The sequence below is a fragment of the Plectropomus leopardus genome, chromosome 7 (assembly GCF_008729295.1).
Source record: "Plectropomus leopardus isolate mb chromosome 7, YSFRI_Pleo_2.0, whole genome shotgun sequence".
Taxonomy (NCBI): Eukaryota; Metazoa; Chordata; class Actinopteri; order Perciformes; family Serranidae; genus Plectropomus; species Plectropomus leopardus.
In genome coordinates, this window is record NC_056469.1 from 27,319,487 (window position 1) to 27,334,677 (window position 15,191).

Sequence of the window (15,191 nt, forward strand, 5' to 3'; positions counted from 1 at the left end):
TAGGGATCACAAAACAATATGCCAGTTTTTATTAACCTCTTTTTTAATAAACATTTGGTTATAAATCGTCTTATCAATGCAAAGTTCAATAGAACAATGTGTGTTAAAATAGTAGATAATCTCCTGAGAAAGTGAACACAAGCGCACAAAGGTCACTTATGACTACTACACATTAAAAGGGATAGGTTTTTTTTTTTTAAAAAAAAAACTCAGTGATGCAGACGCATGGGTATTAGCTCAGTCTATGGCTACTACACAACAAGAACAACGAGGTGTTGCTAATAAAACTCAAATCAAAACACGTTACTTTAAATATCTGAAGCACCCATGACAGATTACGATTTCTCTACCAAGCTTTCGGTTGTTTCTCCTGTCAGACCACTTTATATCACATTATGATTTTGTTTAACAGTTTTTAACTGTCAGTTTCCTCCTGTTTTGTTGCGGATGCCAAGTTGTCACCTGTCTATCAATAACACAATTTACAGAGTCACGCTGGCACATCTGATTATATTCTTTTAGTTTTGACAACAACTGGCTCGCCAAAGACTGGGGAAAAAATGGAAATACAACGTTCACCTTATCATCTAATGAAAGCATAAATAATAGACTTAATTACATACATACTGATCTTCTGTTTACAATAATGTCATATTACAAACTATAGACAAACTCATCCCATAAACAAAAAGCTAAAAAAGTTAATTAACTTCCGTCTCTTGCTCACAGAGAAGGAATAAATCAGTTAATGTGATGTAAATAAAGTACATCCCACCTAAAAAATGTAGCAGGTAAATTTCAATTTTTACGCCATTAACTACAAATTGTGTACATTTTAGATTATTGCTGACAAGTTTCAAAAAGCATCATTTTTACATTTTTAGATCGTGATTTTTTCTTGAAATAATACCAACTCTGAATGTGCATTTAGAGAGTTATGGTTCCCTGTAATTGTTCCTCCTGTCCATACCGGCAGTTGAGATACTTTTCTAACATGATGAGGCACAAATTTCACACTTACCAAGTTATAGCAGTGAGCAGAGTTAGACAAAATAAATGGTTATATTCCAACGTCGCAGCTGATAGGTCACCTATTTTAAGTAAAATCAGGTGGGAAAATATCTGATTTTCTTTTTTTTTTTTTTTTTTTTTTTTTAGTTTTTGAAATTGCATGCAATAATCAAGTTTAATTTAATAGTAACTGAGTTAAAATATTCTAAACTGCTGCTGTGATTATCTCAAAATATTTAAAACAATAAATAAAAGACCTAAGAGAAATACAGCTGGGGCCACAGACATAAATGATGTGTTCGCACAAAGACTGAATATGAACTGGGAGACAATGTTTTTAGGTTGTTTGCCAATTTCACTGATTGTGTTTGTGTTGTTTTGTGTTTTTGGAGCCTACATGGCCGTCTGTAAAATGTCAATCAAAAATACATTTATTAAGTTAATTTTAAATTGATTATGAGTGATGAATTTCATCACTTTTTATTTATATTCATCTCCCGGTTAGTGATCATTTAATTGATGATTGAATAATAAGCAGAAGCCCCAAGAGCCAGCAAAGGCTTCATTTCGCGATGCTTCATCGAGGGGGAGGAGGGAGATGTGAGCACTGGTCAGATGGAGGGAAGTCTACCATAGTTGATCTACACATAATACCCACGTTGTTTTGATACAAAACCGATTGAAAAATGGCGAAGTATCCTTTTAAAGTCCGGGTAAAGTGATAATGAAAATGTGGTCTGAGTTTGTCACATCACAGAAAGATGTGTTATTAAACACCTGACCAAATTTGAATGACCGAAAAAAATCACCAAGTATGTAAAAGAAGGTCTCAAAATCATGAAAAAATGCTCAGTATTCTCTGATCTGAAATGCTGGGGGCGTGTCCGGAGGCCACGCCCAATCATGGGACTATGCTAATGATGTTTCTCGTTTTTATACTGCTACATTGTCAGGGGCGGAGCTATGCTGAGTATAGCTCCATTGCATCATCGAACTATGGTTTTAGGCCCGCCCAAAAAATCTTAAAACGGAAAAATGGTGAAAAAACAGTAAACCGTCTAACTCCACAATTCAGTACTACACAGTAAAGGGTCTGTGTAGCATGTTTCAACAATCAGTTTCCAATATTTAGAACGTGTTTTGAAACAAATTCACTTTACCCGGAGTTTAAGTTACGTTTTCAATGTGCCTGACCTTCTACTCCCATATCTGTGCCTAGATTACACTCTGCGCTTCCAGAGTGTGATGCAATAAATAACCCACCGGTATGTATATTTCAACAGCACTTCTAATGAGTTGTCCACTTCCAAAAATAGAAAATTCATTTGTGGCAGCAGATGTTATAATCATGGCGGGCCGCCACAAATGGGAAACCCTACGTGCTCGTACGTCCAGCACCACAATGATCAAGATTTTATAAAACACATTCAGGTGCACGCAGGATTTTATTAAAGTGTATGGATATTTCTGCCTTTGTGCGTACACACATTTATACTTCAGTCTACAAAGCTTTATGCATCGGGCCCCTGGGCTGTCATTCAAGCGCGTCTCCTCAGTAGAATGAAAACATTGAAATTAAAAGACACATTCTACCACTGTCTATCAACATTCAATGAAATCTGCATCATAATCACAGTAGAAACACAGTTCTTTACAGGCACATTATTTTGTGAACGTGGTCACACAACCTGTTCACTGAGCAGGAAGTCGCTGGTTAGTAACGTTCCAGATCATAAATCCTGAGTGTCCCGAGTAAAAGGTTAATCTTATCACCAGTGAGAATCACGTTTGATAGCTTTACAATCTATTCACGAAAACTCTGCTGTGTGGGTTCTTTGGTTAAATTAGTGCATAGGTGTGATCACCTCGGTGATAAATAAGGCACATGTAAATATTCTGTCACCTACCGACACTTCTCTTTATGGTGTACTTGGCGTCTCAGGGAGTTTTTCCGGCGTTCCTTGCATTGATAAAAGCCATACCATGAGTTCTGAAGTGCGTCGTCAGGTCAGTTGCCTTTTCAAATTGTTTGCCGCACACCCTGCAGGCGAGCGTGCCGTCCTCATCCTTCCCCTGAGCTGAGGAGGACTGAGAGGGCGATGCTGGCGCAGATCCGCCCAGAGAGTTCTTATCATCGTGGTTCCTCCCGTTACCCGGAGAAGGTGCTGGGTGCGCGCCAAGGGATTGCTGGTTGTCACTGGATGCATCTCTGACTTTGTGGATGATGAAGCGATGGCGTGACAGAGAGGAGATGGATGTGAAGCAGGCACCACACTGTAGACACTGCTGGCCGCCACCGCCGCCCTCCGTCCCTCCTCGTCGGTGCTGGCTGATATGCTCCAAGAACAAGCCCTGGTCCTCTGTGGTGAAGCCGCAGGGGGCGCAGCGAAACCCAGACTCTGGGAGGGAGTACGGAGCAGAAGCAGAGAAGGAGGAGGACCGCAACTTCTTCACTGGACTTGCTCCATCTGTGGACTCTTCGTCCTGCTCTGTCACCACAGCTCCTCTCCGTCTTCTGCAAGCCCCCAAACTGCCGTCCTGCTCTGAGGAACTGTCTCTGCCTTCCTGTGACCGGAGGAAATAAAGACAACTGCCATTAACAACATCAAGCTTCCTGTGTAAGTTCGTGAAAGAAGAAGAACAGCTTACCGTCAGTGAGTCCTGGCTCGTTGGGTCCTTGCTGTGTCTCAGCTGAATATGTTTCTCCAGCATCTCTCTGCTGCTGAATGTCTTTTTTACCTCACTACAAAACCTAAACACACACACACACACACACACACAAATGTACTCTCTTATGATTAAGTGACTGAAGTGAAGGTTTAAGTCAGCATTGTGCAGTAAAATCACTTATTCCAGGAATCACAGTTACACCTGGAGTTTTACCAAACAATTCTTCGAGAGTTTAAGGCTTTCCTCTCCTTTTAAAAAATATGAAATCTACAGGCAGGTTCCCATTAATGCTCAAATGCCACAAACTGAAATAGCAAATATAAATTAAAGCTGCAAGCAGCGATGAAAGGGCCCTCGCACCCCCACATATGTTGGGGTATTGGTGAACCTCAGCTAAAGCAGCCATTCATTTCTGTGAAAGTCGGATAATCTACGCAGAGAGTTTGGACCCCGGAGTGAAAAATTTCACATGATGTAGTACTTCCAGCACCCCCTAGATGGCACTAGATGGTGGGCACATAAATTCCATGTCATCTTGGTGTACATCATTTGAAGACCAAACCATGAAAATTTCATGTAAATGAATTAATAAATTAACATTTTAACAAAAAATCATTTGGAATGTTGAGTTTGAACCTTATCCGGGGCAGGAAAGTTTTACAAGCCACTTCTGAGAGAAGAGTCTAAAGTGCAACTTAAAACACAGTTGAAATGTCTGAAGGTTTAGCTCAGTTGAAGGGCTTGCCTGCAGACTATGAGATCATTAGTTGACCTCATATAAGACAGGGGAACTCAGTGGTCCAAAGCAAAGAGCTACATTCAAGGTAAAACAGGTGAAGTGTCAGATGTATTTGCCCGGTCTGTTAAAACACTTCATCATAAACCATGAGAATGCAAGTGTAAGTTCAAAAAAATGTCGAAACCATACAAAACGTCAGGACGTTTAGCTCAGTGGGTAAATCAGGCCGTTAGTGTGCCTGAGGTTGCTGATTCAAGTCTTATCTGGGACAGGTTACTTTTGACTTTTATGGCACAAATAGAATAAAATATCGGCTGATATATCTGTCCGCTCTGCTGATATAAGTCATCGTAACGTACCTTGCAACTAACACTTGTCTCCTGAATTGTGTAGGAGTTCGTTAAAGTATTTAAAAAACATTTTTTTTCCTGTGGCCACTAGGTAGAGCTATTATGACTGGTGAATATTGTCATACAGATGTGTTCAGGACGGGACCCTTATCAAACGTGTGAAGCTTCAGGCAGATCAGAAAATGTACGCCAATCTCCTGTTGTATGGCGAGACATCAAAATTGTACGCCACGCCAGAGGAAAACCATAGAAGTTTTGCGCAGACATGATGCTATGAATATGCGGTTGTCGGTAGGAACCGGCTCCCTCGGGCATGATGCAGAAGCCGCTACATGAGGTGTTGCTGCATTGCATAACTCTTCAAAAGTTGAGCGGATCAACCACAAGTTTTGAATCCACAGTTCCTCTGAGAAATCATGGACTGTCACCTCCCAGAAATCCCTTATACGTGGCCGCTAGGCATAACTTCACATAAAATTAGGAAGGACCTGAGTTTCCAACAGAAATTCTCTTTATACTGGATGTTATGATCACGATAAAGGTTCAGGATGCGGGATACTCACTGGCAGCGAAAGCAGCGGTTAACGACTTTGTGTTTGTCTCTGATGTGACGTCTCATACTGGAGGTGGTGGTGAAGGAGCTCTCACATTTGTTACAAGGAAACTTCTTCAACTTCTAAACAACAAAAACAAAAACATTCATCGACATATGTTTAATTACAGCTGTATCTTATAACTCAATATTTAGTCTAAAAACAGCCTACTACCACGAAATATTCATATATTGTTTAGTGATTGAGAGGGGGGTTGTAACTTAAGGGGAAAATTTAATTTCAAAAGTAAAGTTTTTGTAAATCAATCTGTGATGTAAAACTATGAAGCAGTTTTGATGTGGAGCCAAAACAATTTAGAAACATAAACCAGCCTAACATAATGTATAAAAACATGATTTTCAAAAAAGGTACAGGAATGAAGAGGGAGTTTGAAATCACCAGTGTTTACAGGGGTTACTTTTTTAATTTGGCTAATTTTTTTCCCCTAGTTTATGTTCCTCTTCTTTATGTATATAATAATGTAATATTGTAGATATTTGATATTGGGTATATGAGTGTATGCATTATGTTATGTTTTATTAGAGTATAGCAGAGATCAGCAAGTAAGTTTGGCCTCGGGACAGTTTTTTTCTAAGCAATTAGTGGGCGGGCTAAAACATAAGCACAGGTTCATTTAGGAAATTGATTGATAAAAAAAAAAATGCAACTGAACTTCGAACAGACCGAACAGGACATACATGTGTGGGAGAGAATGGATGAAAATAACTCGAGGACATGGATAGGCCCATTATGAAATGAAATCATGAATTTCATATATAGAACTGAGACATGAAATGCTCTTAATGAGCTTGGTTTTATTTATTTTATTATACTGTGAATAATTAACATGTAGCAGCCTATTTTTAATTTTGAAAATGACTGATGTCCTTTTTTTTTTTTTTTTTTACACACAAAACAACACCACTTGGACTGACCATGTAGCGGAGCCTAAATTATTCTAATTATCATCTGATACACTTTCACTCTCAGAATTATGTCTTGGTATCAGTGACCCCACTCCTCAAGTACAACGTAGCATTTTTTTAATTGTTTGCGTGCTGGAGGTAAGATATTGCGTTGTGTGCAGATTAAAGTTAGCTAAACATTTAACCTGCTAGCTAGCAAGAGGAAATGTCACGACCAAAAAGTCTAAATAGTAAAGTTGAAGTGTAGTGTGTGTTCATCCTACTTGTTTTCATGAATGCAAAGCCGCTCATGTGTCTTATCTGCAGTGAAGCTGTCGCTACGAGCAAAGAATATAATATTAGACGGCAAGTGGATGGATGGTGTCATTGCCTCTGTGAAACAGGTGCCCCTTTCTGCGAGGTCCGCTGCTCGCCACGCTGTCGAATGCTGTGCACGGAGTTATTATCAGTGGTCTCAGTCAGGCCGATTACTTTTCCTCAGCTAGTGCATAACTCAGGGTAATCTACGTAGTTTGTATTTTTACAGTAATGGCCTCTTCGTTAGATAGCTGCATCACTGTGTCATTTACGTCAGATTCGGCTTTTTTTCCGCTGCTTTTGGAGTCAGTCTTTTTCAAAGAATTAAACTAAATTACCTTTGTTCCTGTTCACATATGTGTGGTGCCGTGACCCATAGTCACATAGGTAAAATAAAGTTGATTGATTGATTGGTTGATTTACTGAACTGCTGCTATTTTTTTCATACACACATCGCATGTCGGTATTTCAGCACCAGGCGCAGTCTGCCGTGTCCGTCTCTGTCATTCACTCTCACACTCAACATGGATAAAAGTATAATCAGCACTCTTCAGACGGGGGTAGATTCTCTATTTGGACATTTCAGGCTATTGGTGGGATTGTCTGTCCAATATTGTAAAAAAAAAAAAACAATAACATTATCAAAATAATCTGGCGGGCCAGATATTATTGCTGAAGGGCCAATGTTGGCCCACGGGCCGGACATTGCAGACCACTTGAGTATAGGTTTAAATCGATATAGAAGTTGGTTAGTTATCAATCATGGAGAGGAGATGGGTTTAAATAAAGTTTGTACACCAAGTCATCATGTTTTTGATCATTTCTTTGGCTTTATGTTTTTCATTCTGTAAATATTATTTTTTTCTGTCGGTCCGCTTGTTTCTATGATCATTTCTCTCTTGTTTGCTTTTTTTACATGTTCAAAAGACTTTTTCAAATCAAAATTAAATTTAAAAAAATCAATCAAAACAAATGTAAGCCAAATTATAAAACTTAGACACCGGGGGGAGCTGGATTTTCATACCTTGTTATGTTGTTCAGCCATATGGGTAATGTAGTCTTCCCGGTCTGTGTAACGAGCATGGCAAGGCGCACACTTCCACCCTGAGGGGGTCTTCACCCTTTCTGTCTTCACTTTCTCTTCTTTGTCTTCATCCATCCATTCGTCTCCATCTGAGCTCTCCAACTTCACTGAAGACCGTGATCGAGAGGACGCAGCTGGAGGTGAGGGCAGCCCTTGTTTTATGCTGGGAGTCTTATGGGACTGAGGAACAGGGTGGAAAAACAGTGACATTAAAAGGCTGATTTTTTTTCACCCCTTAACACTGACTAAACTTTATAGGAAACCTAATAAGCATGCATGTACCTTGAAATGGTCCAGAAGGGAATTCCTCTGAGAAAACAACTTGGTGCACTCAGGGCATTTAAACACATGCACCTTCTGGTTGGTTAAATGAGTGTCGAAGTGGACGTACAGCAGGGTCTTGTTAGTAAAAACTGTGTCACACATGACACATTTATAGATCGACCTGTTAAAGGATAAAAATAAAGCGTTTGATAATCGAAAGGAAAGCATTTATTTTCATGAGAAAATCTGCGTGTCTTCCTGCATACATGGTCTGTCCTTCAGTGAGCGTCGGATGTTGGGCACTGATGTGGTTCTGTATGCTGGGAGCGGATTTGAAAGCCATGGGACAGCTGGGGCATTTGTGAAACATGTCACAATGAGCCTGTTGAATGTGAGACTTTACTGAGTTGAGCCCTCCAAACACCACCAGACAACTGGAACATCTGCATGGAGACAAAGAATAGTTAAATGGCAGAGAAAAGAGGGAAACGTGGCCGTATAAATAGAATTTATGTGGGTAAAACAATGACATCACCAAGCGGCAACCTCCGTGGCTGAAAAAATGAAGCCAACGTGAGGTGAAAAAACCTGCAGTTCCTCAAATGGCCACTTGAGGCTGGCTCCAAAACAGTCAGTCCCCATAGAGCCACATGTTAAAATGCCCAACTTAACAGCAAAAATAAACATGCTCACAGACGAGGAGGTATTTGCAGATTTTTGTAAGTAAAAGAGAGTTTTAGGCCCAGCAGAATGAACGGTTTAGTCTCACTTTAAACGCGCCTGAGGTCTTGCTGCGCGTTAAATAACCCAGCTGTGTTTTAATACCACTCTTAAGTAACAGTCCACTGCCACAGTCTTGGTTATTTATGGGAAAGACTGTGTCTAAATGTGGTCACTTCTCGCTCAAAAAATCCAAGACAGCGACGGCCAAAAGCCAGACTCAAAAGTTTCAAAACGAGATTCCGTAAACCAATGGGTGAAGCCGCAGTGGCTACATTCGTTTATACTATGGAGTCTGCTGTACTATTCTAGTCTAAAGATACCACACCTGTATCCAATGCGCCGGGCAAAGTGTAAACAGGTCTCGTCAAGGTGTGCTTGAAATAGCGGCTGCTTGGTCGTGCCCCCACATTCTGGGCAGACGTGTGGCGGGCAGCCTTGGTGGATGCGTTGATGAGCTGCTGCACTGCAGCTGTTTGGCAGGAGCATGGGCGGAGAGCAGTCAGTGCATGACTGGAGAATAACAGAAGAAAAAAGGAGTTACGTTAGAGTTCACTTCCATATTGCTGGAAAACAAAGGAAATGTCTTGCTTTATTTTTTCCTTGCACTCAAAAGACTCACAAAAGTTTGGGCTAGTTTGATTTCTTGGAAATGTTCGGCCACCTCTTCTTTGCTGCTGAACTGAGCCTGACACACAGGGCATTTATTACTGACGTACTGCGCTGCCTCGGCTCTCTTCTTGGATACTGCTTGATGCTGCTGGGGTGTTGGGTTTGGGGTGACTTGGCCTAAAAAGGATGATGACAGTGCTGAAGAGGATGACAAAAGCGATGGAGGAGACAATTAGGAATACGAGGAGAAGCATAATCACACAAAGAAAAAAAAAAACAAAACAAAAATCAACAGAACAATGTTCACCAACCAGTTGCAGTGGGTTCCTGCTGGGCGATCATCTGCTCCATAGGCACAGGTTTCATGACCAGATGTGAACACTGCATGATCAGGCCCCTCTCCTTGTGCTCTCTGGCATGTAAAAGCAGGCTGCACTTGTTGTAGAAGGCTAACCGCTTGGCACAGTGATTACAGGTCACCTCAATCCTCAGCGAGCGCCGAGCGTAGTGCCGCACTAAGCTCTGCTCCAGAGCGAAGGCATCGCCGCACTCCAAACAGCGGTAACCCTGCAGGGGATCAAACACTCAATAAAGACTTTTAAAACAATGCTGTGAGCTTGTCATGAAGTATGTGTGCATGTGATTTCTTTTGTGGCTTTAATATATATGATGAGTTGAGCATGAGAGGATGAGAGGGAGGGATATTTAAATGTATAGACGTGGTTACATTTTTTCAGCCTCAGAGTCCTTCACTGTCTGCATGCAGGCATGTGAGGAGGCTTAAGAGCGTCTGAAGGTTAAGATACTGCAAGATCTCAACCTTGTAGATGATTAGACTCCAATGTCAGACAGCTGTAATGACGTGTGAAATGTACTGCATCAGGCTGAAGGATTCTTCTGTTACTATTAGTTTTTGGTATGTCTTTGTCCATGTACGTGTAAGTGCTGTACCCAGAGCTTCTCATGAAAGCATGAAAGGGGGGAGAGGGGGGGTGACATGCAACAAAGGGCTGCAGGCACCTGCTCTACCAGGTGAGCTACTGGGCACCCCATAGTGTAGTGTGTTGACATAGTACAGTGCATTGAAAAAGATCATAGTACAGTATGTCAAAAAATGTTAAAAAAGCCACTGTTTCAAGTATTTTGAATAAAATCATAGTACAGTATGTCAAAAAAACTTAGTAGTATATCGAAACTAAAAAATGCTGACCCTAGGAGAACATGCAAACTCCACACAGGGTAGGAACTCTTGAGAGATTGCCAAAAAAATGCTCTGTGAGGTCACAGTAACCTTGACCTTTGACCACCAAATATTAAACACTTCATTCTATATTTTTTTTTAGGGATGCATAAAATTGGATTTTTTGCCAATATTCGATATGTTGATATATAACAACTCATTTGGCCGGTAACTGATACCGATACCGAAAGCCCATGTTTCTGGCAGAAGGAGGAACACACCTGCTTTTAAAAATTACGAAGGGCTTGGACATCAACAGGTTTTTTGGATACGCGCAAATATCGCAACACTGTGCTTTTCAAGAATGAGATTCGAGGAAGGAAAAAGCGAGGCTGAGCACGCATGGTCCAACGAGTCCACCACCAGAAAGATTAAGCAAAATGAAAAGCGGTCCACCTGTTCTACCTTTCCATATTTTGATGTAATAAACAACTTTAGGGCACATAATCAAAGTATGCACTGCTGCATGTAAACAGGAGTATTTGGTGGAATATTCTTTCGAATATTCTCTTTTTTGGACTAAGAACAAAAAAATGGACTATTTTGTGCATGTAATCACACTCAGCGGCAGCTTACCTGTGCAGGCAGAGGAAGGCCCCACTCAGCAGGAAGAGGTGAGCTCAGATCCGGTTTATAACTGGGCAGCAGGTTCTTGTTGTTGAGGATCTTGTTGAAAGCTTCTACCAGGTTGGTCTGAGTCTTGGATATGATCGCCCCAGTGCTGTTAACGATGGACGCTGGTCTGCTGCCACTTTGAGGCGTAAGCGCAGGTGAAGGAGCAGGAAGTGTCACCCCACTATTCACAGTTTTCTGACCCAGGCCGCGAGGGTTGACCACACCAGGACTGACTCTGGCAGAGGACATAGAAATGGAGGGCAGGGCTGCAGTTTTGGTGATGCTAACAGCTGTCAGGGAAACTTTAGGCTTGGTGTCCACTGTGGTTTGGTCTTTGAGCGTGCCGGCACGCTCCAGCGTCGCAGCACAGGCGTTCTGGAGCGTCGTCACTGCAGGCTGTGAGAACTCCCTCTTGGATCTCGTGTTAGGGCATTCTGGTGAAGATTTTGAACTACTCACACCCTTAGTAGTAGTTTTTCCACTTCTTTTAGGTGCAACACCAGACACAGTTCTTGTGATGCTGCCTGTAGGCATTTTGATTTTAACTTTGAGTTGGCGCAACGGAGATGAAACCGTCTCCGCAGCAGTAGCAGACGCAGAATCCTCCGTGCTGGCACCGCAGCTCTCGTCGTCTGAATTTTCCCCGTCTGCAGCCACTTGTTCACTCAGCTCCTCAGCGTCACCTGGCCTGTCTTCATCTTTGGGTTCCATGAGCTCCTCTTTGTGACAGACGTCCTTGTGGTTTGCTGCTGTTAGGGCCAAATCAGGGCTGCTGCTTCTCTTGGGGACCACAAGACCTGTCTCACTGGGCGGTGGGCTCTCAGGCGAGTCCCTCTCATCAATCACATGCTCTGGGTATTTCTCTTGCTGAACCGATGCAGGGCCCACGCTGAGAGATGGGAGGCAGTTCTGGGGGCTCTGTGGTTGAGGAGCTAGTGCAGGAGGTGTGGTAGGCTGCCCCTCCTCCTCAGGCTGGGGTTCAGGGTTTGTGGGTGCCAGAGAAGGCATAGGAGGATGAGAAACAAGTGCTGATTCAGGAGACCCAAGCAGCTCAGCCCGTAGTTTTGCTCTGTGTTTAAATTTAGGAGGGGAGGACATTTCCGATTCTGGGCTCTCCTGGATCACCAGGGGACTCCCTAAGTCTGGCTCTGAGTCATCTTCATCTGAATGCATACTGTGCTTAATTCCAGCCTTAATACTCCCGTTTTGTGATGGACTACTAAGGCAAGTTTCCTCCTTCTTAGGGGAGTGAGGGCTGGCAGAGTGCGGGGAAGGAGGAGCTGAGTTTGGTCCAGCACTAGTTGAAGACTGGCAGTAGAGGAGGGGCTTCAAACTGTTCATGACATCAGTCGTGTGCTGGACCGATCCAACCTCAGCTCCTTTATCGCTCTCACTCTCATTACTGCTTAGTGTGGAGCTCAGTGGTGAACGAGAGGGCCACAGCTCTGTGTTGGACTGCCTCTCATCTCTGGGGACAGGTCCCTCAAAACCATTGGCAGTCTGAGGCTCCACAGGGACATCAGCAGACACTGTGGGACCAAGCTGTGAGGTGACATCTCCCACCTTGACCTCAACCTGAGAGTTAACGCCACTGCTTGAGGGATTGTCTGTTTCATCCCTAGAAAACTTTTCCTCCTCATCACAAGACTCAGACCGCACAGAGTTCTTCACGATAACACTGACCACAGGAGGGTCACTTTGTGAGGCAGGAGGGCCGAGAAAATGCGATGGAGAGGCACGCTCTCCCTCATCTGCATTAGTCCCCACCTCATCCTGTTCCTCCTCTGGACTTGATTGAATAGCCTCCTTGGCATCGATATCGGGAATGTCAAACGCTGCAAGCAAATCATCAAAGTCTGGGGTCTTCATGTCCCCCATTGCGGGCACAAGGCTCCAAACCTATAACCAAACCAATGCAGAGAGTCAGATCACAGCATGCAAGTTAATGTCATCACAATATGTTGACACTATGGATGTCCCAATCAGAGCGCAAGGGTTGATATCAGGCCCGATCAATGCCCTTTTTAATTGATTGGGATCAGTTATTCTGAGCATGCACCCCGCCTTATTCTTTGTTTACATCTGCCGTCACACAGGTGTCGAACACACTTTTTTATTTTTGATTCTGTTTTTTTTACTTAAGTAAATAATTGATAGAATCATCATTTTAATTATTTTGAATTTTAAGGCTTTTGCTTAGGAGTTGTTCTCCATACAAAAAGAGTATTCAGTACAGTGACACTCAACTAGCGGCCATTTGGCCCCCAACAGGGTTCTGGGCTGCAACCCCAATCATTTTCTTATTCACAAAAAAATAAGGTCATTCATAGAGGTCCTGAAGCCCCTAATGTCCTAAAATCCTAAAAGTCAAAAAATCTTTTAAATGTCCTAAAATCTTAGAAATGTCCTAAAATCCAAGAAGTGTCCTATAATCAGAGAAACATCCTGAAATCTCAGATATCCTTATATCCTAGAAACATCCTAAAACCCCAGAAATTGAGACAATCCTTGAAACCTCCGAAAGTCCTGGAAACATCCTAAAATTCTATAAATGTCCTTAAATCCTAGAAACATCCTGAAATCATAGAAATGACGTCAAATCTGAGAAACGCCCCAAAACCTAAAAATGTTTCTATATCATAGAAATGTCCTAAAATCTGAGAAACATCCAAAAATCTAAGAAACATCCTAAATTGTCCTCCAAATGTCCTTAAGTCCTAGAAACGTCTAAAAAATCTAGAAACATCCTAAAATCCTACAAATGTCCTTAAGTCCTAGAAACGTCTAAAAAACTTAAAACATCCTAATATCCCAGAAATGTCCTAACATCCGAGAAACCTCTTAATGCCCTACAAATGTCCTGAAATCCAAGATACTTCGTAAAGTCCTATAAATGCCCGAATATCCAAAAATCCTAAAATCTTACACAGCAAAAACTGCCGATCTAACCAAGTGTAATAATCTTATATTTAGATTAAAAAATGTAGTTAGTCTTGTTTTAAGTATAAATGGATTATCTAGTGCTGACTAGGAAAGATCATTTGACTTAATTCAACTAAATATCACTTGCCTGGTCTTGTTAAGCATCTTTGTCTTTTTCTGAGTTATTTTTAACTAGATACAGGAGACAAGTCTGGAAACATCCACTTCAGGTCTATAGAAACCTTATTTTAAGCACTAGTATGTCCAACTAGGCTTAAATAAATTGCTTGAAATTAGTGTTTTTGATCTTATTTCAAGATTTTATGGGCTATAATGAGAGTCACACAGTTTTACTGGTTTTAAGACATCTTAACAAGCAAAATTTGCTTACTGCACTGGCAGCCAAATTTGCTTCTTTTAAGTGCAAGTATGCTTAAATCTAGGGTGTTTGGCCTTAAATTTGACAGGCCATTTTTGCAGTGTAAGAAATCCTACAGACGTCCTAAAACCACGAAAACATGTTTGTGGCTGCTGCGACTGGCCCTTGGCCTCCTGTCATTTTGCAAAAGTGGCCTCCATGCAAAGCAAAGTATCCCTGATATCGTATCTTGACTAAAACTTGTGCCAGGACAGTCCCGTGACCCACAGAGTTTGGTGCATTTTATCAAAACACAGCGATTTTCAGGGATTTTGGTGCTGAGTCACAGAAACCAAAAATGTGACACATAAAGGTTCGACATTATTTGATTATTATAAAAACAACTTTTGTGTTGTAACTAAGCTCTCGGCTTTCCCTGATGACAAACAAACAGGTTTAAAGAAACCACAAAGTCACAGTTTCGCATGTCAAACTTAGCTAAACATTCGTGTTGCAACAAGTGGCTCCTTCGGCTAACAGCTAGCTAAACTTTAGCATTAGCAGCTAGCGCGCCGTGCTAACGTCAACCGGACAACTTTCCTCCTGCAGTCACAAACAACAGCTGGATAAATACTTGTAACACTCAGTTTATGTGGTTAAAATATGCTAAGTTTCACGCGTGTTGTGTTCGCTCTGGTTGAAGTTGACGTTAGCTCGCGGTTGTGTAGGTTGTGAATTACCTGCTAGTTAGCGAAGTTGGTTCCTGACTTTCCTCGCGGGCGCACAAGTT

At 41.9% G+C, this 15,191-nt stretch overlaps 1 protein-coding gene across 1 annotated transcript; it reads right to left on the reverse strand.

Moving 5' to 3' along the window:
- Positions 1-1,427: 1,427 nt before the first annotated feature.
- On the reverse strand, positions 1,428-15,191 carry znf687a (zinc finger protein 687a). The gene is made up of 11 exons (XM_042489753.1): positions 15,142-15,191; positions 11,083-13,020; positions 9,578-9,833; positions 9,277-9,464; positions 8,983-9,167; positions 8,201-8,377; positions 7,953-8,115; positions 7,611-7,850; positions 5,334-5,446; positions 3,661-3,763; positions 1,428-3,576 (listed from the first exon to the last, which is right to left on the reverse strand). The coding sequence occupies exons 2-11, from the start codon at positions 12,997-12,999 to the stop codon at positions 2,950-2,952; spliced, it is 3,969 nt and encodes a 1,322-aa protein (XP_042345687.1). The 5' UTR covers positions 13,000-13,020; positions 15,142-15,191; the 3' UTR covers positions 1,428-2,949.

What these genes read in the sequence shown, in the direction of transcription:
- znf687a (XM_042489753.1), bottom strand. Translation starts at nt 12,999, where the DNA reads ATGGGGGACATGAAGACCCCAGACTTTGATGATTTGCTTGCAGCGTTT. An exon ending in CCCTTCTGGACCATTTCAAG is followed by an intron (nt 7,851 to 7,952) that starts GTACATGCATGC and finishes CCTGTTCCTCAG; the next exon opens with TCCCATAAGACTCCCAGCAT. An exon ending in CGAGCCAGGACTCACTGACG is followed by an intron (nt 3,577 to 3,660) that starts GTAAGCTGTTCT and finishes CTCCGGTCACAG; the next exon opens with GAAGGCAGAGACAGTTCCTC.